The 23442-nt window shown below is 39.8% G+C and overlaps 2 protein-coding genes across 3 annotated transcripts; one reads left to right on the forward strand and one right to left on the reverse strand.

The window, feature by feature from the left end:
• Positions 1-253: 253 nt before the first annotated feature.
• On the reverse strand, positions 254-10349 carry lurap1 (leucine rich adaptor protein 1). The gene is made up of 2 exons (XM_086089953.1): positions 9759-10349; positions 254-2217 (listed from the first exon to the last, which is right to left on the reverse strand). Exons 1-2 carry the CDS (start codon positions 9981-9983, stop codon positions 1357-1359), a joined length of 1086 nt encoding a protein of 361 aa, XP_085946079.1. The 5' UTR covers positions 9984-10349; the 3' UTR covers positions 254-1356.
• On the forward strand, positions 9768-22264 carry ttc22 (tetratricopeptide repeat domain 22). Of its 2 annotated transcripts, XM_086089951.1 has the most exons (10): positions 9768-10371; positions 15231-15288; positions 15419-15711; positions 17878-18178; positions 18260-18315; positions 18374-18489; positions 19291-19409; positions 19496-19657; positions 21207-21359; positions 21417-22264. In XM_086089951.1, exons 3-10 carry the CDS (start codon positions 15449-15451, stop codon positions 21951-21953), a joined length of 1707 nt encoding a protein of 568 aa, XP_085946077.1. In that variant the 5' UTR covers positions 9768-10371; positions 15231-15288; positions 15419-15448; the 3' UTR covers positions 21954-22264. The 2 variants fall into 2 exon arrangements, with proteins under 2 accessions (XP_085946077.1, XP_085946078.1); XM_086089952.1 differs by lacking the exons at positions 9768-10371; positions 15231-15288 and having other exon boundaries at positions 15385-15711.
• The last annotated feature ends 1178 nt before the right edge of the window (positions 22265-23442 follow it).

Consider the following 23442-nt stretch of genomic DNA (forward strand, 5'->3'; position numbering starts at 1 on the left):
TATGAAGGTGAAAGGCTCACTTTGCTGGTATTAAACAGCTTTTTTAGATGTCCGCACAAGTTGATCCACGTTGACATTTATCCCTCTGAAGTTTTGGCTTTGGGAAACGAATAAAGAATACATCCTTCATATGTGGACGGTCGTAATGTCTGGATGTGAAAGAAGTTTTATTTTAAAAATCATGTATAGTCTGTACCTCTGTCAAAATCTCGGTCAAGTGTGGAGAAACAATAAAAATGCACAAATGACACACTTTAGATGAGACAGTACGAAGACTGTTGGTCTAGCCATTTATACACACAAGCAGAAGGCAGGAGCAGGCAAAAAATACATTGATTATCCAATATCACAACAACAGTGCATCCATCTCTAGAGGGAAAGAACAGGCCAGGCATATGCAGTATATTTAAGGATTTTACCAATCAGGCACACATTTGATAGTAATAAAGAAGTGACGGTCAACATTTGGGTCTCAAAAAGAAGGCATGTCGAAATGCACCTACAACCAGCCATGAAAGGTTCAGAGTAGCTGTACTTTGACATCAACATATGGCAGATGATAGGTTAAGCACTGAGGGTTTTAGCTCCACATACAGTAGACACAAACTTGCATAATGTGTATAGTACAGAGAATGAGGGGAACACCCTCTGCCTTTAGCTCATGTAGCTATTAGGTGGGTGAGACAAACATGCTCACTGATCATGACACTCAGTGTTATACATGTGTTTCACTTGTTGATATATTAGCAAGTAGCCTATAACTGATATATTTCATTTTTGTTGTAGGATACAGACTTAAATAATAAGTTGATCGAAAATATCAAATAAGGTAAACTTTGGTCTTCTTCTACATTGACATGGTTTAGACTCTTGATAGAGACAATCACAGTGGTCCTAAAAGAGTTAAGACGATATCTAAAGATATATGATTAATAGCCAGTGGGAAATTATTGTGCCAATAAATATGAAGTTGTATTAATGAGGATTGTGTTTTTTGGGAGAACCATCAAGATGAAATCACAACAATAATATCTATAAATGTTTCAGACTTCTGGGAGATCATCTCACTGTGCTTGGAAGGGAAATAGAAAATAAAAGGGATAATGATTAGAAAGAGCCTGAGAAAACATTTTTGATTGGATTTTAGATTGGGTATTGTAACGTTGCACTGTTGGCCTGAAAATAATCAAAATCCATTAGTGTGCATTGATCCAAGTATTGACACCAAAATGTTATTTGCACAAATAAAAATAAATGTGGTTTTTTTCTTTACAATCTGCATCTTATAGCAGTGGAAGCAACCCAAAGGCCATTTCTAGACATCATCCAAAGGAAACGGTTGGCAGGTCAGTAGTTTCACAGAAAGGTCACGTCTTCTTGTGACTGCACCCACCGCCAGTGAGCGTCATACTCCAAATGCATTTTGCTGTTCAGTTTGCAAGTGTCCAAGTCAACGTTTCCGTTTTTGTAAGGTTTACGTTTGGGGCTCTGTTTGATGGATAGTTTGTCACCGAAGCCGATCCGAGCATGGCTGGCTGTTGGTGCTGCTGTCTTCTCGAGGTTCCCGTTGGCCTTGATGGTTTGACTCTGGGTATTCTTCGAAGAAACCAGTCCTGCCTCTGCCACCTTAGTGCAAACTAAAACATCTTGCTTGGGTCGAGCTTCAGGAATGTTGCTGGGATCTACTGTCTTTTCACTTTGACTTCCGATTATCCCGTTCCCGTTGACATCACTGATAACAACGGTCCCTTTTCCAGTCCCATTCTCATTTGATTGACACCGAATGCCTATTACAACTCCATTCCCAGTCTCTGTATTAGCCACAGGCTTGTCCCCAGTCGCAGTAGCACAGGTCGTGTCAGCAGAGATTTCCGCTGTCCGGATCTTAGCAGTCGCCTCCGAGACCTGTGGCGTAGAAGAGCAGATGACCGACTCTGAGCTGGAAGGGCAGTATTCATCCATATCATCTGCCAGGGTGTCCAGGTAACTGCCGATGGAAATGTTGTCCAGCCTGTCGTTGGAGTCGTGAAGGCTGCTCCAGGAGCCTCTCCAGGAGGTCTCGGGACCTTCGCCCAAGCTGTACTGGCTGCTGGTGAGGCTGCTGCATCGGCTGGTTAGTGTGCTGCGCTCCTCCAGCAACCATTTGACTGCCTCGATGCCCTCGTGGACCGACAGCAACTGCTGTAGGATCTTAATGTCCACTGAGCGCAACTGTGCCTGTGGAAACAAACAAGTGTAAATGTAAGTGACTTTTACATTGACAACATGAATTGGTCATTTGCATACAACTAATACAAATTCTAGATCTCAGACTTCTACAGGGAAAATATTGACACATTGAAATGTATCAATATGAATCACTTAAACCGCAAAAGATCAGTGAATGAATGTGTCCATTTTTTTCTTCTTCGTATGTTCCTGTCAAGGTCACTCCTTTCATCTACTTCTTTCTCTTTCAGATTTGATTGATTAATTAATGCTGTAGTTAAAAAAAGGTTCTACAGTTTACAAATTGTAAATTGTATGGCAACAAAATCCACACTCTAGAAACAGAAATAACCCAAATTGGGTTAAAAATTGACAGACTCAACTTTTTGAGTTATTTAGCTCAAATGAACTAAAACAAAATGAATAACCCACAAAGCAACCCATCTTTTTGGGGTGTTTTGTGGGTTATTCATATGACTCATATTCTTGGGTTAATTGAATTACCCGATTGAATTGGGTCAAAAATGGACTGACCCAACATTTTGAGTTATTTAACCTAAAAGGTTTGGTCAAATTAAATTAATAAACCATAAAGGAAACACATTTTGTGGGAGTTGATTTGTGGGTTATTAATTTGACTTTTTATTATTTTTTTGTATTCATTGAATAACCCAATTGAATTGGGTTGAAAATGAACCGACCCAACTTTTTGAGTTATTCACCCCAAAATGTTGGGTCAAATTAAATTAAGAACTCACAAAGCACCTCAATTGGGTTGTTCTGTTGGTTATTCATTTGACCCGACTTTTTGAATAAGCCAAAAACTTGGGTCTGTTCATCTTGGACCCAATTTGGATTTGTTTTGACCAAATTGTTTTTAGAGGTCACGGTGTACCCCACCTCTTGCCCAAAGTCAATACAGGCAGGCTAAACCTTCGGTATTGTAATGACTTATGAGGTTAAGTGGTATAGAAAGCAGTTGGAAGGATGATTCCTACAGTTACTGCAACAACAACGTTAGGTTAAAATTCAGTAATGTATTGCTTTTTTCCCCCCTCTTATGGTGGCCCTTGTGTCAAACAAGCCTATACTTGCCTTAAGAACTTTCTGACCTTGTATAATATCTCACTTACTTACGAAATTGTTATTTCAGGGTAAGCAACTCGTGTCTTCATTCTTCACATTTATACACACAAAGATAATGTTAAGCTGTCACATTCCATCGTTATGTGTTTAAAATTACTCTCCTCAACAAGAGCTACTCTCATATCTCTCATACATCATCTGAAAGTGATTATTACAACCCAATTACTCCCCTTAAAAGCCAAAAAGTTTGAGGCAAGACAACAAGACTTTATATATTTAGCTTCAATATGAGAATGCCTGCTCATTCTAAAGCCAAATGTGGTTGTAAAACCCCAAGAGTCTATGAGTTTTTTTTGTTTTTTGTTTTTTTTAAAGGAAGAAGAGTCCAAATTAACCAAAACAAAATGTACAGCATTCATTATGTCTGGTTTCTTTTAGTCTGCAATTCTTGCCCTACACTGCCAATGTGTTGCAAAGCTAAGGCAAACAACTCTTATAATCTCTACAGTGCCTGAAAAACTGATTTAATATACATGTAGTCTCATAGTATGCAATATTTCCTTGACCTGTCAGAGCTTGTATAACATAAAAATAAAGCATTGCTTCACCCCACCCCAGCCAAAACAAGTCTTAAATTGTGCTGCATTGTGTACGCAGGCACAAAACGATTCATGACTAGGTGAGGGGGAAAAAACATCTAAAAAAACACATTCAAGCAAATACCTGTAAGTAGAGACAAATACGGATGCAGTTATGCTTATGTACAGTACTTTGGGTAAATAAACAACATTCAATTAAACATCTGATGCTGAAGTTAAGTTGGTTTTGACACACTGCACACAAACATACCCTTACACCGCTAGGGCTACATACGACGCACATACTGTATGTGTGTTATTAATCCCTTCAGGGCCACAACAGCATGTGTACGTGAGTGAGTGTGTGGTGATAAACACAGTGGTGTCCTGGCATCTTGATTTGAGAGGTGGGCTTGAGGTTTGAGGCTGGCAGACACTCAAGGCCTAATGAGAGGAGCAGTAAAGGTTCTTCAGGCCTTGTCAGCGCTGAGGTAGCGCAACGCTAACAAAGCTTTGTGTTTTCACTTATCGGCTACGCAGCTGAGCTTGAGCAGGAAGATCAGTCGGTGTTTTGTTTCCTTTCTGTAATTCACTGCGTATCTTTTCAGTTCATTCATGTTATCCTTTGGACTTTGAATCACTTTCAGGTAAGATTTCACACAAGACATTAGGAGGATATTGCCTCAGTTCAACAAATATCTGAAGGATCATCTTTTCCTTTGTAATTATTATTTTTTTTTTGTCAAGCATGTCTCCACTACATATAGAAAAATAACAGTGTTAAGATGTTTGCATTTAGAGGGCCAATTTGTTTTTCACACATGTAATACAGTTAAAAATGTTAAAATGATACATAACAGGGAAGGCAACTCAAAACTTTTCTTTACAATAATGTTCTATGCGGCCCCACTAGTCTACACATGACATTCTGATTAACATTGTGTTTGTAGAATAATAATTAAACTGTAAAATCCACACGTTTTTTTAATCCATCTAACCATTTTGCTACTTGCCATCAACTGAAAATGGCATCACAGTTGTGCATGGCTCAGGTAACGACCAATCACAGCTCACCTGGTTTCCGAGTTTGGTCATGTGACGTTCACAAGCTGAGCTATGATTGGTCGTTACCTAAGCCCTGTGTAACTGTGATGTCATTTTCAGTGAATGGTAAATAGCAAAATGGCCGCCCGCTAAGATGGATAAAATCAGGTGGATTTTGCTGCTTAATTCATATTCCCTAAACGCAATATTGCGTTTAGATTAGTGGGGCTGCTTAGAAAATATTATTGCAAAGACAAAATTTCCCCTTTAACATTTAGCCTGCAGTGTGCAGTCATAATACAGGTTTTAAGAAATGCACTATATAAATAAAGTTACTTTGTCCTGACTAGCATCCATACAACAATATCCTTTTTTTAAGTGATTTATTTAATTGACATTCCTTCAGTAAAGTAAAGACCTTTATTGTTATATGACCTGCTTGTTGCTTTCCATTGTGTAAAATGTATCACAACTGTTGCCAATAGTATCTTGTATTGTATATCCTTTTTCGATCACAAATTATTTGACCTCCATTAGTTTTATGATCAGGCGTATTTATTATTCATTATGTGGCCAAACCTCATTATGGAGAAGACCTTTCTTTGGAAAAGGTCAAATAACATAAAAGGGTGATGAGAGCGGGACTGGATGATCAAAACAATTTCAGTTTTGCTGCTCAGCAAAAGGGCCGAGCAATACTTGATATACTGCTTGTTAATACTGGAATTAAACTAGAAGCAAGCTTGTGTCTACGCGTAACCTAAAGCAATTTGCAAACACACCAAAAAAAAAACGTTTGTCCTGCCATAAAGTCGCTTCCAAAATGTTTACTGATGGATATTTAGTTGGACATCTGCTTGGGTGTAGTTTTATTTGGACACTCTCTGTGACATTTTTCAGTTAAACTCATGGCAAAAGAAAATGTGGCTTGCTCGTAAATGGAATTTGGAACTTTGGTGGTTTCTCTCCTTGGAAATCTCCAGAGAAAGGACAAGCCTGGTTGATTTTATTAGGGCATTCTGCTGAAAGATATTTTGGGTTTTTTTACATCACCAACTCATTATTAACGGTTGTCCTCTGCTTAGAAAACGAATACTGTGGCTATTTTATCAGCAAGCTTGATGTCAGCCAACTGGCACACAGTGAGCAGTGCGAATGAACCCAAACAGTCAACTTGCGGCTGGAAAAATCAAGCCTGGGAGCGAAGAGATGCTATAAAGTTTTGCTGATGGAAGGAAACTGTAGACAGCATGTGATACTCATTAGTATTTGAATTATAGATGACAAACCTAGCGTATAAGTGAGTCTTTTTTACACCATGGAGCATGGTATACTATATAAAATGTACTATATGCAACATGCTTTATGAGGAGAATTTTCCTTGAATGATATACCAAATGATATACGTATCTCTTTTGGAAATCGAACACCCTCACCTTCAACATGCAAATGCCTGATAAACGACGCAAATGCTTCCGCTTGTCAAAACCTGCCACCCAAATCACGCAGTCACCTCCTTAACTGCTGAATCACTGCTAGTAGAAAGAGAAGGAAGACAGCGGCAGGCTTTCAATAATACAGCAGCAAGCAAGCAGCCACCCCCATCTCGTTCTGCACAAGCACCCCTCCCGTGTCCCCTGGCGTCGTTTCATCTTGCCAGGCGAACTCAGGCAGACGTTTGGCATCCTTGCACTCACCATGAGACAAACAGAGGGTTGACTGCTGTCTTTTTCGACCTCTGATGCTTCATGTTTGTATCAAACCTCTTGGCATGAAAGATACTGCACAACACAGCACATTTTGATGTGGTTGCTTTATCATTGATTGGTGAATGAGAATTTTTTTGCTATTTTGAGAATCACCCAAATATTGTACTAATAATAATGTAATACTGTCTGAAACAAATAGAGAATTTAACACATAGTTGTAAATATGTGACAGAAGATTAACGATTTGGCATCATTTTTGTAAGTACAGTATGTCATTGGCACTCTTGAGGAAGCTGTTTGCCAATATCCACAGAAGGACGGATGGCAGATTCATTGATATTGCTTTTTAGCTGATATGTTTTGTAAACAAGATGGACATGAAGAGGATAGAAGGAGATTATAGTAAGTGAGAGGAAAGACATAATACAACAAAATAATACAGAAAAAAAAACACATGCCCCCTGCAGGCATTTCACCTTACTCCTCTAAGGGTGAAAGTACAAGCATTGTAAAAGGGCGTACCGGTACATGTTTAAAATGCACACCACCAAAAAAATGCAGATTAACTCCATAGACTCTGCTTTCCTTAACAGTGCATCTGCACTGTGACGCAAAAGTTGGCGGATCATTATTTGCCAATTTTACAGACCAGTCTCCACCCTATAGAGGACCAAAACTACCAAAATTAAAAATAATTTATAAATAAATGAACCGCCCCCTCATTTGAATAACATTTCATGACGGATTTCAGCATGAAATAAATAAATATTTATTTATTGACTGACATTTAATTCTATTTATATATTTATTGTTGTATTTATTTCCACATTCCTCTATTTTTTTAATTATATATATATATTTTATGTATATATATATATATATATATATGCACACATTTTATTTCCAATTATGTTTATTTTTTGTGTTTAATTTTTTTATTCCATTTTTATTAATTCATATTTTGATTTTCACTTTTATCCATATTTTTTATTTAGGCAGTTTTGGTCCTCCATATCCACAAAGCTGGGGTAAGAGTTTGTTTGAAATTTGTCTGGCGGAGGGACATTTTGGTGGAGGAAAGTCGATCAAAATCTTATGCTAGCTCAGACCGCGTCAGGGTAGCATGACGTGAAAAGCGAGCATTTAGCCTTCCTTGTATTATATATTTGTTAACCATTCTACTGGGCGGCACAGCTTTTAGGGGAGGCGCATGGACGATTGAAGGTGGGAGGTAGACTCCAAAAACTTGCTGCATTCCGTATGATCTTTCTGTACGGTGTAAAGACATCATGTCACATATGTGTTTATTATTCTTAAAGGGTCCATCCCCCAAAGAGGGACAGAGGAAGTTCAGCGTCTCAGAAAAGTGAGAAAATCACACATCCTCACAACATAATTACTGCATTTATGTTAGCACGGGAGAGTGCACTTGTCACTTTGGATGCAACTATTTCAGATGGTCAAAAAAATGTAAATCATGTTTTTCTCAACAGTACTTGTTAAACAAATAGTTTAAAAGGACAGAGCAAAGGAAAGCGAGAGGGATCTTTTTTTCCTCTTCTGTGTCATTTTGTAGCAAATTCTCACTGGTGGTCCCCAGCCAATAAGAAAAAAAAACGTTTGGGAAAGAGCCTTAGTGTTTATCTTTGCATGAAGGGTGCTGATAAAGTGCAATGTTCACAAGTCTGCTGCTGCACTCTTACTATAGAGTAGTAATCCCACAGAAGAATGAAACACACAGTGGTTTGCTATGTGCAAATTTCACACCTTTGCAAGTAAATACAAAGTGTCTCTTTGCCACATTCACTTTTCCCATTATGTAGCAGACACACAACTAACGGCCAAAAATGTTAATCCATCCGGTTGTTTGCTCTTGGTGGAGCTTCAAGAGCCATCTGTCATGTTGCCAATCTAAATGAGTACTGTACTTCAGTCAACCACACTCAAGGGACATGTTTGGCATAAATGCTATCTTATCATTACGACATTGTCTGAAATGAATGACACTTACACTGACCACTGACGGTTCTCTGACCAAAATATTAGAGAACCCCTTTCAGGATGATGCAGTCAGTATGTGAGAGCAAACAAACAATCACAATGATAGATATCTTGTCAAATAAACATGATAAGAGATTGATTGTTATGGATTTAAAAAAAAAAAGTTGAAGTCACTGTAACATTTTGTAGAGTTTGAGCATTTAGTCGGTGATTCTTTCACCGAGAGGAACCCACGCACAATTTGATAATCACTGTGCTAGGTTGTTGTTTTCGGTTAGGTTGTTCTCCATGTGACCCTCAAAGTACATCAGATCAATGCAAGATCTTCCAGGGGTCCCGTTTTGGAATTTATAAAAAGTAATCATAGTTTCACTTTAATTGAGTTCAGCAATAAACCTAAGGGATGCGTGAGGCCAGGGGTATCAAACATACGGCCCGAGGGCCAGAACCAGCCTGTCAGTTGGTCCAATCTGGCCTGTGAGGACAGAACACAAACAGCAGTTTTTACTCAAATTAAGTGTTGCTTTCTGTCCACTTGAGGGTACGCTGACAACCACTTAAATAATATTCAAAAATGGGGCTACTCAGGATTTGATTTAAAAAAACAAACAAAACAAAACTAATTTTTGTTACAGAAATTCAGATTACTTCAGCAAAATAATCATTTAAAAAAAGGAAAGGAACATTTTCAGAATGTACTTAAAATTATTTAAAACAAATAATAATAATATTAATAAATATTTTGACCTGTTATTATTTGTAGCTTGTTAGGCCACAGGCAAACTGGTCTGGGCCACCTGAGATCAAATTCAGGTGAAAGTGGCCCCTGAATTAAAATGACTTTGACATCTCCGTCTCATTTAGACTGTACAAAATTGACTCAATATACCTCTATTTTTACGAGTCCTTAGACCCCAAACATTCTGAACACTGAACTGATTCCTGCATAGACTAAATATTTAGTTGTGTAGTACATAACTACATAGAGGAGAGTGGATCACTGAACTGGCCTATGGCATGCAATGAATGAACACATTATTGACGCAAGTTCAATTTTATAACGTGCATCCATGCTGTAACACACGCGCGTGCACATGACGCACGCACGCGCGCACACGCAGTGTGCACTTACCATCTCAGTCTTCAATTTTCGGATCTTTTCATCCAGGCTCTTCTTCCCAGTTTCCTTCGCGGTTTCCTGCGTGGCGGGGGCCGGTTTGTCTTCTCCCCGGAGTGAGGATGCCTCTTCCCGCATCCACCTGAGCAAACCCTCTGGGGTCTTCCGGCCAATTTTCGCCTCTATGTCTCTCAGGTCCGGAGTGTTCTCACAAGAAGTTCCTTCATCCATCATGGTCATGGAGCGCTGGTTCAAAAGAATTGCTCGAGGCAGATTTCCTTCAGTGGTTTTCTCCGAAATTATTCGAGCGACTTCCCGCAGCACTCTGTGGCATCACATGCGAGCTCAGCGGAGGTGGACTGCGCCAGCCTGGAAAAACAAACTGTCAGCATCCGACCGAACAACGAGTGTTCATCGCAGCCATACGTAGAACCGGAGCTAGATCCGAAGCGTGTAGCCCCGGGCTCGGTGGGAGTGCTCCAGGCTGGATGCCCCCTAACAGCGACTAAACTGCGCACATTCCACCTGCATGATGACAGGCAGGCAGCAGCAGCTTCGCCGCAGAGAAGCTGAGAACTTAAGTGAGCTCAGACTGTCAAAGTCAGTCAACGATATCACCTTATTTCCGGTACGGTTTTTCAAAATTAACAACAAAAGGAAAATGTTAGGCTGCTTGTAAAATTACCAAAATAAGACAAACAAGCGAGGCAAAGTGAGGGACATAAACAAATTACATACAACAACAACAAACTTTGATTGTGACAATTTTTACATCGTGCAAATAAATGCTATACATTTTAACATTTGTGTTTGGAGGTTATGCCGTCAACAGTTTATAGAATAAAACAAAATTGTGATTTTAATCAAACATGTATGTAAATAATATAAAAATAGCATACAGGCAAATATAAAAATAGCGAATTCAGACAGCAGTGGTCTGTTAATTTTTCCCAGAGCTGTATATACTGCACACCAAAATGTGTTGTTTGCTAAGAACCATGGCTGTGTTTTGACTATAGTTCACCCATTAGTCAAATGAAAACTAGTAAGTAGTTTTCAATCGAGCTGTTAATTATGCCGTTGCTGTTGCATAATTACAAGGTACTAAATCAATTCAGATGGTCAATCCTGCGTTATGAATATTGAAAAAAAACCATAATGTTGTATTATTTTACAATTAGTTAACGTATATATATATATTCCATTTTCTTAAATGCTTATCCTCACAAGGGTCGCGGGGGGTGCTGGAGCCTATCTCAGCTGGCTTCGGGCAGTAGGCGGGGTACACCCTGAACTGGTTGCCAGCCAATCGCAGGGAACACAGAGACGAACAACCATCCACACTCACAATCACACCTATGGACAATTTGGAGTGTTCAATTAACCTGCCACGCATGTCTTTGGAAATGTGGGAGGAAACCGGAGTACCTGGAAAAAACCCACGCAAGCATATGGAGAACATGCAAACTCCACCCAGGTAGGGCCAAAGCTGGACTCGATCTCACGTCCTCTGCACTGGGAGGCGGACGTGCTAACCAGTCTGCCACCGTGGCGCCCGTGCCATTTTGGCATTTACTATGAATGTGACCTAGCCTGATTCATCCATCCATCCATCCATCATCTGCCGCTTATCCGGGGTCAGGTCGCGGGGGCAGCAGCTTTAGCAGGGAAGCTTACCTCTCCCCAGCCACTTCAACCAGCTCCTCCGACGGTATCCCAAGCCGTTCCCAGGCCAGTCGAGCGACATAGTCTCTCCAGCGTGTCCTGGGTTGTCTCCGGGGCCTCCCGCCAGTGGGACATGCCCGGAACACATCTCCAGGGAGGCGTCCAGGAGGCGTCAAGGAGGCATCCGGACCAGATGCCCGAGCCACTGGTTCCTCTCAACGCGGAGGAGTAGCGGCTCGACACTGAGTCCCTCCCGGATGACCGAGCTTCTCACCCTATCCCTAAGGGAGAGCTCGGACACCCTGCGAAGGAAACTCATTTCGCCGATTATATCTGGGATCTTGTTCTTTCGGTCACGACCCACACAGCTCGTGACCATAGGTAAGGGTTGGAACATAGATCGACAAGTAAATCGAGAGCTTTGCCTTTCGGCTCAGCTCCTTCTTTACCACAACGGACCGATACAGAGTCCGCATCACTGCAGACGCTGCATCGATCCGCCTGTCGATCTCCCGCTCCAACCTCCCCTACCATGGTCTCGGATTTGGAGGTGCTGATTTTCATCCCAACCGCTTCACACTCGGCTGCGAACTGCTCCAGCAAGAGATCACGGCTTGAAGAAGCACCACATCATCTGCAAAAAGCAGAGATGCAATGTTGAGGCCACCAAACCGGACCCCCTCAACGCCTCGGCTGCACCTAGAAATTCTGTCCATAAAAGTTATGAACAGAATCGGTGACAAAGGGCAATCTTAGCGGAGTCCAACCCTCACTGGGAACAAATCCAACTTACTTCCGGCAATGCGGACCGAACTCTGACATTGGTCGTACAGGGACCGAACAGCCAGTATCAGGGGGCTCTGTACCCCGTTCTCCCGAAGCACCCCCTACAGGACTCCCCGAGGGACAAGGTCAAACACCTTCTCCAAGTCCACAAAGCACATGTGGACTGGTTGGGCGAACTCCCATGCATCCTCGAGGATCCTGCCGAGGGTGTAGAGCTGGTCTACTGTTCCACGGCCAGGACGAAAACCACACTGCTCCTCCTGAATCGGATATTTGACTTCCCAGGCCTGGCTTCAGAAGAGGGCCCCGGTGACCCACGTCCGGGCAAGGAAAACCGCGATCCAAAGTTGTCATTCATCATAGGGGTTTTTTCTGAGCCATTTTTTGCCTGGTCCCTCACCTAGGACCTGTTTGCAATGGGTGACCCTACCAGGGGCATGAAGCCCCAGACAACATAGTTCCTAGGCTCATTGGGACACGCAAACCCCTCCACCCCAACAAGGTGATGACTCACAGAGGAGCCTAGCCTAGCCTGATTAATCTACTTATTCAGGGGTTCGTAAAAATCGTAGAGTATCTTCAGCAGGGCATGCTCTTATATCAAATGTATCAATACACGGTATCACCAAGTGTGTGTGACGTGAGTAACACACTGTGCTATTTTGGTCGAAGTGAGTTCTGGAAAGACTCTCACAAATAAAAGAGCTCAGCTGCGCAAATATCACTCCTGTTGGTGAGGAGAATCTCACTAAATACATTTGAAGTCAACAGTGTAATGTCACGTGACTATATATAACTCCATATTGAATGATCAAGCCCAGCCTCAGTGTGTCCGACACACATGGTGAGGGTGTTAACAAAGGTATTATGTCTGATAAGGGATTGGCATAGAAGGAAGAGTTGGAAGGTATAAAGTCTGGATTACTGAAGATTTCCTAGGATATATGAAACTTTTGTATTCTACTAAAACGAGACCCTGAATTCTCACCCATTTGCCTCTCAGCGTAAATATCTAAAACAAAGACTTTCATACATTACTGCACAGTTGTGAACTCGATAGATGAACATAATTATACTCAGATAATTGAACCACATTTTTGTCAGTCCTTTGTAGCACATATTTTAACGGGTTATATTTGGTATTTCTTTTACTATGCTTTTTCTGTAATTAATAAGCGGGTTAACACGGGGTTAGTTTAAGGCCAATAAAACCTTTACGACATGTGGCCAATCCTAATCCCCTTTTAATAGCAACGCATTACCACCTATAATCATCGCCTCCTCAGTAAAAACTACACCGTATGCACAATATTTGGTCTTCTACCTCCTGTCATTTTTTCCATGCAATCATCCTGGTTACCACGAAGACCACCATGGTAACGGTGATGCAAGAGTTTTTGAACACCTACAAGCTGGAAGCAGAAAGTGCTGCCCACAGATAGTTATATCTGTGCTACATTATAGTCATTATAGTGCGCTGCAGCAACAAATAAATTACATTCTTTACTGTGATTGACCCACAGGATTTATCACATTATGCTCTACTAATACTCTGATTGATCATGTCACAGCAAAAATTGAAGTGTTAAAATTCCAGAGTTAAATTTGTGGGTTAATTTGAACTCCCAAAGGGTAATTTTAACATGTGTAGAGTTAAATGGTGTCCAGAGTAGTTGTTATTCAGAGTTGATCAACTAGGGTTAGATTAACTCTACATAGTGTTAACTCTGCCTCTGCACCTGCACTTTTGCAGTTTGAGAGAAACAAATCAGTGCCATTTTCCTCCTCTTCCTTGCTTATCACTTGGAAACACTGACATTCAAACAAAAGTTACTTAAAATTTAAAAGCGAAGTAATTCCTCAATGTAAAACATTGAGGACTTAGAATGTGAGTGTAGTGTAATTTGATGTGACTCATGGGACTGTATAGGATAGGCAATAATAAGCCAGGCTTGCTTGGAGGGGCGGGGTTTTAGTGAACCAGGTGTCTTACTTTTCGGTTTAAATTGTAGCCATCAAATTAACTAATATTTCCCAAATAAATTGCATTGCCATTGTGTTAAAGATAAAATATAATCATATACATGTTTATAGTTAACTGTGCAAGGGCTTAAAATACCTTGATACGGACCCTTTAATTTTACTCTGCGAAGTACGTTATAAATATCTAAAAAGTGTGGTTTTAATTCTGGCGGCACTAATTCCACGTTCGCCTCACAGTTCTGAGGTACACGGTTTGATTCCGGCTCCGGCCTTCCTTGGTGGAGTTTGCATGTTCTCCCCGTGCCTGCGTGGGTTTACTCCGGGTGCTCCGGTTTCCTCCCACATTCCCAAAAACATGCATGGTAGGCCGATTGACTACTCCAAATTGTCCATAGGTGTGATTGTACGAATGGTGTGTCTATGTGTGCGCTACGATTGGCTGGCGACCAGTTCAGGGTGTACCTCGCCTGACGCCCGTTGACAACTGGGATAGGCTCCAGCATGCCTGCAACCCTTGTGAGGATAAGCGATTCAGAAAATGGATGGTAGGATGTAACTCCTAAGTGTTGAAATATCTAACTATTTTGAAAGTGAGGATTTAAATCCCAAGTGTGGAGCTATATGTTAAAAAAGTGTTAAAATCTAGTCTGTGTGAGTCAATTCACGACTGGACTTTTTTCTGCGTAATAGTGGACACATTTAGCAGCAGACATCTGCTTTAGTTAGTCACTAAATTGTCTGCTTTTATTTTGTTGTTGCCATTTCATGTACAATAAGTTGACTTGTATGTAAATATGCTGCATACGCCCTGCATGCTTGGTTTACATTCTCCAGTTGGCAACTGGTGACACAGCTAGCAATAAGTCTCTCACAAGTTTTCACCTATACAATGAACATCCCTATCCGTTACAAACTTAAAGGATAGTCAATTCAGCAGGTATTCCTAAAAAAGAAAAGAAAATCACACCAAAAGAATTGTGCGCATTTATTACAAGTGTGAATTCATCAATTAAAAAGGAATTTGTGTTTGCTAAACACTGCTTTTCTTTTCAGGCGGTATTTGCCTTCCTGGTCACTCCCAAGCCTAACCTGTTCAACCGGTCTGCAGCAGGTGAGTGCTGCCATTGAGTCATGTCAAAGCGGCAAACTTGTGTGGCCTGAACAGGATGAGCTCCATTATGTTTGCACTCTTCAGTGCCAACGCGTGAAGTATTTTAATCTTAGGTCTTATTTTGTAACAGAAGGGTAGGAGGAGGAGGAGGAGGGGGGCCATGGAAGCGGATGAAACTAAGGACATTGAGTCCCTGATGGAGGACATGGATTACATTCCTGGTCACTTCCACTTGGACCTTAACCTCAACTGTGATCCCGCTGGACCTTTGAAACTGAGACACAGGGACACTTATTTGAAACAGGAGAGTCTCAGGAAGGAGTTGGAGGCCGAAGCTGGATATTTACAGTATGCTGTTCGCAATCTTCTCGGCCTGCTGGCTTTTCATCTCGACAACCTTCAAACTGCAGAGGAAATATTCAGGTGACAAAATGCACTGATTGTTAAAAACCTCTGATTTCGGATTGGGTCACATCTTTGAAATACAGCCATTGGAACGTCGATACTATTAAGGTGTCTATTGTTGTTGTTGTTGTTGTTGTTATTATTATTATTATTATTATTTTATTATTTTTTATTATTTTTTTTATTTAATTTTTTTTTCTGGACATGTGATTTTGCTAATCCAAATCTAGAATATGAGTTAGGGAATGCACCGCTTAAGGTGTATGTCCCCAGAAGTCTGTCAAATGAGAACATGCTTCTTTAAATTGCACGTATCATAAGTCTTGTTTGGTAATTTAAACTTTAAATTTAAAGTGACAAAAGGTTGTGATTTTCAGCTTGTCCTGTCAGGGGTCCTCACTGTGTGTTACCCGCATGATTCAAATTAATCAAACCCAAGCTATTTGCACAAAAGGTTGGGGGATGGGTTAGTGACACATGAATTGAAGGTAGCCTATTTGTTGTTTTATCCTAGTGCTTCTCCTTATCAATTAAGTTGAAGAACAGCAGATCAGGGTCATCTCGACCAGTCTGGACGCAAAATCCAGAGTCCGGCCAGTCCAAGACCAAGACTTGTGGGAGTCGAGTCTGAGACAAGACCTTCAAAATGTGGTCTTGAGATTGGTCTCAACACTCGTCCAGGGTGTCGTCTGTTTATTACCCAAAGTCAGCAAGCATGCATGTATAATATGTAGGTAAAATACTGGTACAGTATGTCATTACTATAATTATACTGAATATGATACCAGGTGGAAAAATTATTAGGAGGAGGGGGAAAAAACTATACTGTAATACACTACAATATAGTTCTATGGAAAATGTGTCTTTAAAGTAGGAGTGGGCAAAGTATGGTGCATGGACTGCATATGGCATCTGTTCATTTATCTGGCCCACCAAGAATTTGCTCTATCTAGGGTCCTTTGTATATTATGCATATGAAATTGGTGAGTTAAAAGCAATTATAAAACAATTATAAAGCAAATATTAAAATTCATTATTCATGTTAAAAAAATCACTAAATAATTGGTTCAATGATTTATTGTAAATATAAAATATTTGAAAAAAACAAAAAATTTATATACTTTTAAAACAGTTCATTTTATTAACTACTTGTTTTTAATTATAGTGAAATTATTTACAAATAACATGAAAATTACAATGAACTGTTTTATTAGTATTTTGCTGTATAATGAACGCCTTTTAACTGTTATATATGTAAGGGTCATTTGATCAATAATGATAAAGCCACACACACACAAAAATAAAAAAATACCAATGCTGCCTTGGTTTCACATATAGGAGTAAATATGTTACATGCTGAAACAGCCCTGTTTTAAGTCTTATTTTTGGAAAGTTATTAATTATTTAAAATAAATAAAATAAAAGGCATCAATAATAAAGGCAAGCTTTAGATTCATAAAATGGTGGTGGCCCACTGAAATACATTTCCTGCATAACGGTCAAGATAAAAGTTAGACAAATAGCTTTATAAAAATCCTGTGAGGTAAACATTTTACATCCTGTCTTTCAAACTATGTGGACAAAGATGCAAATGTGATCCGAACTACTCATGAAACCTATTACACTCTTGTCTTTATCCAATCTGAATAATGGTAAAGAAACACAATTGTTTTGAATTGTCCGCAAATTCACAAATATAAATACATCACCGACAATAAACAACACCTTCTATTTTGCTGTATATGATTGTATGAATGCAAAATGGAGACACATCATGTACGGCCCTTGAGCTCACAGGCCCTACTGTTGTATTCCAACAATGTAATGAGGCTCCCACCAAGCGGCATAACTATTATGTTACTATGTATAGTATACTATATGTCATTGTCATGTAATTTTATATGTCCAATTTTACTTTAAAAGTTCAAATGAATGTTAAGATATTGAATAAAATCATCCCTTGCAATCCATGCTATTAATATATAACATTAAAGTTTAAATGCCATACTTCTGTCACCATCTGCAATGACAACTACAGTACAATATGGTCACCCTGTCAAACCTACGGCGAGGACGCTGTTGGTATCGATGTACCAAATATGACATTCGATCATTTCTAACAATTGAATTCGGCACCCTTCTTTAATTAACGCTGTCTATGCACTGTATATCTGGGCCTTCCAGAGGCATCTGTAAAGAAGACCCAGGCAACCTCAACGCTTGGGCCAACCTGGGCTATGTGTACGACAAGCTGGGACGAGAGCTGGATGCCGGGGAATGTGTGGAGAAAGTGTCCCAACTGATGTGCTTAGACGCTGGAGAGCCTAGCAAAGAAGGCACCAGGCAAATGGCGGCCCGCTGCCTGGCAGAGCAGGCCTACGTTTACCCCTACGATGTGGAGCTGGAGAGAGAGGATGACTTGAGAGAGAAACTGACCACAGCCTTGATGCTCTTCAATAGAGCTCTGGTCTACGGCGGTCAATTGGTGAGGTGGAAACATGGATTTTTTATTTATTTAGATAATTCATATTTTAATGCCAAGATTAATTCTAACACTGCTTTTCAGATACCAGTGGAAGAAAAAAGAAGCTGGTACTTTAAGATGGCAACCATTTATATCAGGTATAAAACTACTGAAAATGTATTCTGGTACCGGGTTAATCCTGTGTATTCCCTGCAGGCTGGACGATATAGTAAAGACAAAAGAGGACGCTGAATACGCCAGACTCTCTCAATATAATAAGGGGCTAAAACTTCTGACAGAAACACTTGAATCAGAGAAAACACAACAAAAAGGTAAACACAACTTATCATATCATGAGAAATGCACTGAGCTGTATAGAATGTACAAATGTTGATAATATGTTCTATGCAGCCCCACTATTATGAATCTAGTATTCTATTTATTTGTGAGTTAACTAGTGAAGTAATGCGATTAATTACAATGAAAAATGTTATCGCCTGACACCCTGAATTTTTAATAATTTTTAATAAAAGGTTAAAAAAAGAAAAGATTATTAAAAATTCAGGGTGTCAGGCGTTTATTTATTTTTAACTGTAATTAATCACATAACTTCACTAGTTAACTCATGATTAATCACAAATTTTATATCTGCTCTAAATGTACAATAACAAAAATTCTAGATTTTCATACTCTTGTTAACAAAAGTGTAAAAAAAAAAAAAAAAGTTAAACTAATAGAAATAGTTAAAATGAATTTTTTACGTCTATAGCCGTCAATATTTAGCAGCCGTTTTTAATCCATCTCAGAGGGCGGCCATTTTGCCACTTGCTGTCGACTGAAGGTGACGTCAATGTTGCTCAGTTCTCAGGTAACAACCAATCACAGCGCAGCTTCAAAAAAACAAGTGAGCTGTGATTGGTTGTTCCCTGAGCCCTGAGCAATTGTGATGTCATTTACAGTCAACAAGTGGTAAAATGGCCGTCCCCTGAGATGGATAAAAATGACTGGATTTTGCTTTATAACTTATATTCCAAAAAATTTATATTTATCAGAATGTCATGTTTAAACTAGTGGGGTAACATATAACATATTATTGTCAAGAAATGTTTAATGTTGATTTTTGTTGTTTCTAGCTCTTTCCTGGTGTTATGTTGGCATCATGTTGGAAAGACAAGATGAGTTTACCACAGTGCCCATGTCCATACACGACTGTGGTTACTCTGCCACTGATCCTTTAACCTGCTATGGAGATGTAAGTTCTACTCCACTAAAGGAAATTTTTTTTTGGATCAACACGTACAACTTGAAAGAAACGGATGTCTAAAACGTGTTTTGCAGGCTATAAAGTTGGCTAATGATGACGCGTTCATCCTTAACCTTCTGGCCAAGCTGTTCTTCCTGCTGGGTAAGCATGAGATGGCCACAGGAATCTGCAACATGGCCCTCAATGTGCTGCCCGATCCGGAGCTCAACTGGCAGGCTTACTGCACCCTTGCCAAGGTACCGCAAAATGCCAAGACCTGGCTAGCATGTCTATGACCTAAATAATGACAGGTCAAAAATATTTTCTGTATGTTTTGTGTGCAAATGAAGTAAATTCTGAATATATTCCCATTTATTATTATCTTGTTGCAGAGTAATCTGATTTTTTTAAAACTCTTTCACTTTTGGCATTTTCACTCATCTTTCAAGACAAACAGAATATTGTGTGCTACGACTATGTAAACATGATGGATAGCATATGAAAGATTGAATTCCATTCTCTCATTAGAAAAAAAAAGATTGATTCTACCTTATTAAGTTCTTTTAGTAATCACCATGTGAAAATAGTTAATTTGAGTGACACCAAGCTGTAATGGAAAAAATAAGGAGAAAACAAGCTTTTTGTGAAAAGATACATTTTCTTCACAACAGTGACTTTGACACTAATATGTGTTTGTTTAGTGACGCTCTGTAAATTAGATTTAATGTGGCAAATGCTTTGATCAATCACGAGAACCTTGAAAACGTATTTCCAAAGATCCGCAATTGCTTTGATCCACAGGATCCCATTAAAAAGAGATACAATGCTGCCATCTGTTGGCCATAGTGGGTGTTTATTTTTATTTTTATTTTTAGTTCATTCATGAAACCAGAGCTGCCCAAGACGTTGCGCTGCCCATTGGAAAAAAAAACAAAAAACGTAGTTGACGTCAATTAGCGTTGATGGCGGTACTCATTGGGATTTCCATTAACGTTAATTAACGTTGATGGCAGGAAAAGAGTTAAAGAAGCGCACAATGTTTGTCACAAATTAAGCGGTCGTCAATGCGCCCTCCAGTGGACAAAAGTATCAACAACAGTTAATTGTAGTGAAAAACTGCAGTTTGTTTTGTGTCCTTATGGGCCAGATTGGACCCCTTGACAGGTTCGTTCTGGCCCGGGCCGTATGTTTGACACCACTGGACTAGAATAATTTATGCATGCATCTGGGCTGATTTATTTGATAATAAACTAAATCGTTTTACAGCATATATTGAAAGAGCAGTGTCCTTTTCTGCTGTTGTACCAATCAGCAAAAACAAAAACACGATTCATTCTAAAAGAATGAAATTAAATGAAATTTTAGTTCACATCAACGTAACACATTTTGCACGTTTGCTGGAATCATAATTTTTGCCCCAAACTCCAATATGAAAATTGGTGAATGTCAGATACCCTCACGCTCTTGTTTCCATGGTAACGCTTACTGCCAAAAAGAAAAGATGGCCAAGAAGTGTCAATGGAACTGCAAAAGCCACAGCAACATTTTTCTGCGGGAAGACAAGCAATATGAGATAAGAAATTGAAAATACATTTTGGAAATGTAAAGACTGACTGGAATTTAGACTAGAAAAAGCCTTTTAAATTAAAAGTAAAACGTTTTATTTTCAACAAACAGGAAAACTTCAATTGACTCAATTCAGCCTTTGTGAAATTACATCATTTGGAAAGAAAGAAGAAAACTTCTACAGTAGCTTCTATATATAACACTGCATCAAATGATTTAAAGCAATTGTGATTCATTTAGATCAACACAATGCTTTACGTCAGGGACCTTGAAAAGGCCAAACGAGGGGAAGGCGGCGTCCCGGACAGGCAAATGTTAACCGAGGCCCAGAAAAACCTGGATAAAGTCTTGGCTGTGTGCCCTTGTTTGAGGACTCACCTGGAGATGGCACAGGTAAGCCATAAAGGGAACTTTTCATTATCTTAACCTTAAAAATATCTCCTTTATTAGGTGTACTACTACATGGGTGTAGATGCACTCCGGGAGAGCCTCCTGGTGGACGAGGGCGCAATAAACGACGCCTTGGTGAGTCTGTCTCAGGCGCGACTGTACGAACTGGGAGACAGCTTGCCTGACCTCCACCTGCTCAAAGGACGCTGCCTCCTGCTCAAGGGCGAGGAGCAAAACGCCGCAGACTGCTTCAAATGCGCTCTGGAATTAGAGAGACCGACGAGTCACGATACCACCGCCCTGCGCTGCCTCCTCCAGGCCTTACTGGCCGTGTTCATGCAGGCGGGGCCTGAGCCCAACCAGGTTATCACCCAGATGGAGCAGTGCTTGCAGAGTGCTGAGGAGAAGTACCCCGAGGATGTGGTGAAGGCTGAGCTGAGGTGCCTTTACAGGACAAACACCGCCGAGGTGACGGAGCTGTCGCGAGCTCTCATCAGGACGGGACGACTGCAGCTGGTCAGAAGGCTACTGCAGGCGGTGGCGCCTCGACAAACAGCGAAGAAGAGAGGACTTATGAAATCTTACTCCTTTGGCTGATGCCCAAAAATGAGATCTGACCAATGACAGGCGTGGCTGCATTTCATATGATAAATTAAGCAAGGCTGTACTGTAATGAAGTTTTGTTTCGACTAGGTTACTGTGTTTATCCTGTGAACTCACTATCACTAATAGTATTTTATATCAGTTATATATTTGCTGTGCATGTTATCCCAATATAAAAGTTTGTGACTTTTTCAAAGCAGTTTGTTGGCCAAAGATATTCCACTGCCCTCATGATGTTTTATTTTTATTTTTTATCACATTGCATCCAGCAGAGCTGAGAGAAACATTAAAACACTTTACGTGGACTTTTAAGCTCATGTCAAAAAAATGTATTGAGTGAAGGCTGAGGTTATTCTACACCGTCAACTTTATCATTCTATTTTATTCTTCACACTTTGTTCCACATGCTACTCTTTCCACATTTTTCAACCGATTCTCACCATTCCAACTTTAATATGTTCCAAATATTCACAGCAATTGTGCTTGTATTTTTCTTATTCCAAAAATTCACAGTTCATTTCCTGTACAAATTTGAAAATCAAAACGTTCAGCTCATTGAATTCTCCTTGGGAAGAAATTTCAACATTCCAAAAATTCACGCAAATCACAAATTTCACATTTTTCACACTTATATTACTAAAGATTCACACAATTTCATTTTCAACACACTCCAAAAATTCGTGCTATTCAGGGCTACTATTTTTCTCATTCCAATAATGACAATTTTTCACAAAATTTAAAAAATGTCCACCCAAATTTCACTATTAATTTTCAATGGCACATTCATTTTAACAGATTAAAAATGTTCCTATTTGAAACTTAAATCATTCAGATCATTCAATTAGTTAAATCCTGGATTCTTGTGTGTTGGCATCCCCACTGGGGCGGCGATATTCGCCAAAACTTAAGGTACACTCTGGATTCTTGTGGGACGGTGTATCCAATGAGGTCATATTGACCAAAATATTTGTTCTTTTCTGTAGGTGTTCCTTCCCTGCTTTCTAGTTTCCTTGCTACCTTTCTTTCTTATTTGTCTTATTCTGCTGTTTTCTGTCCTTCAACTCCTAAATTTCTCGACCGATTCAAACCACTCCAACTTCAACATGTTCAGCTCATTCCAGGTCATGATTGTATATTATTCTATGTCACGATCATTCCACACCACTGGATAACTTTCTACAATTTTTCATTCAACCTCTTAGCCTTCGCTTGCAATTTCTCCAGAAATTGCATTCTCCAGTTATGTTCTGCTATTTGAGATCTGTGACTACTTCAATTAATTGTAGTACTACTTACTATTACTACTACAAGTACTTGCTACTACTACAAGTCCTACTACTACTACTATTGCTAAAAGTACTACATGCATCTTTCCACCTTGCAAGAGTCAGCAGTCCCATTCAAAATTTCCGCGGAAATGTTTCTAGTTTTAGGATGAAATTGCACGGGCAGGTTTGGGGAGTAAATTTTTCTGAATGCTAGT

The sequence above is a fragment of the Leptonotus elevatus genome, chromosome 11, assembly GCF_054856555.1.
Source record: "Leptonotus elevatus isolate MCC_2025b chromosome 11, RoL_Lele_1.0, whole genome shotgun sequence".
In the NCBI taxonomy this organism is placed as follows: domain Eukaryota; kingdom Metazoa; phylum Chordata; class Actinopteri; order Syngnathiformes; family Syngnathidae; genus Leptonotus; species Leptonotus elevatus.

What these genes read in the sequence shown, in the direction of transcription:
- lurap1 (XM_086089953.1), bottom strand. Translation starts at nt 9,983, where the DNA reads ATGACCATGATGGATGAAGGAACTTCTTGTGAGAACACTCCGGACCTG. An exon ending in GAAAATTGAAGACTGAGATG is followed by an intron (nt 2,218 to 9,758) that starts GTAAGTGCACAC and finishes TTGTTTCCACAG; the next exon opens with GCACAGTTGCGCTCAGTGGA.
- ttc22 (XM_086089951.1), top strand. Translation starts at nt 15,449, where the DNA reads ATGGAAGCGGATGAAACTAAGGACATTGAGTCCCTGATGGAGGACATG. An exon ending in TGGTCTACGGCGGTCAATTG is followed by an intron (nt 18,179 to 18,259) that starts GTGAGGTGGAAA and finishes ACTGCTTTTCAG; the next exon opens with ATACCAGTGGAAGAAAAAAG. An exon ending in AGAGAAAACACAACAAAAAG is followed by an intron (nt 18,490 to 19,290) that starts GTAAACACAACT and finishes TGTTGTTTCTAG; the next exon opens with CTCTTTCCTGGTGTTATGTT.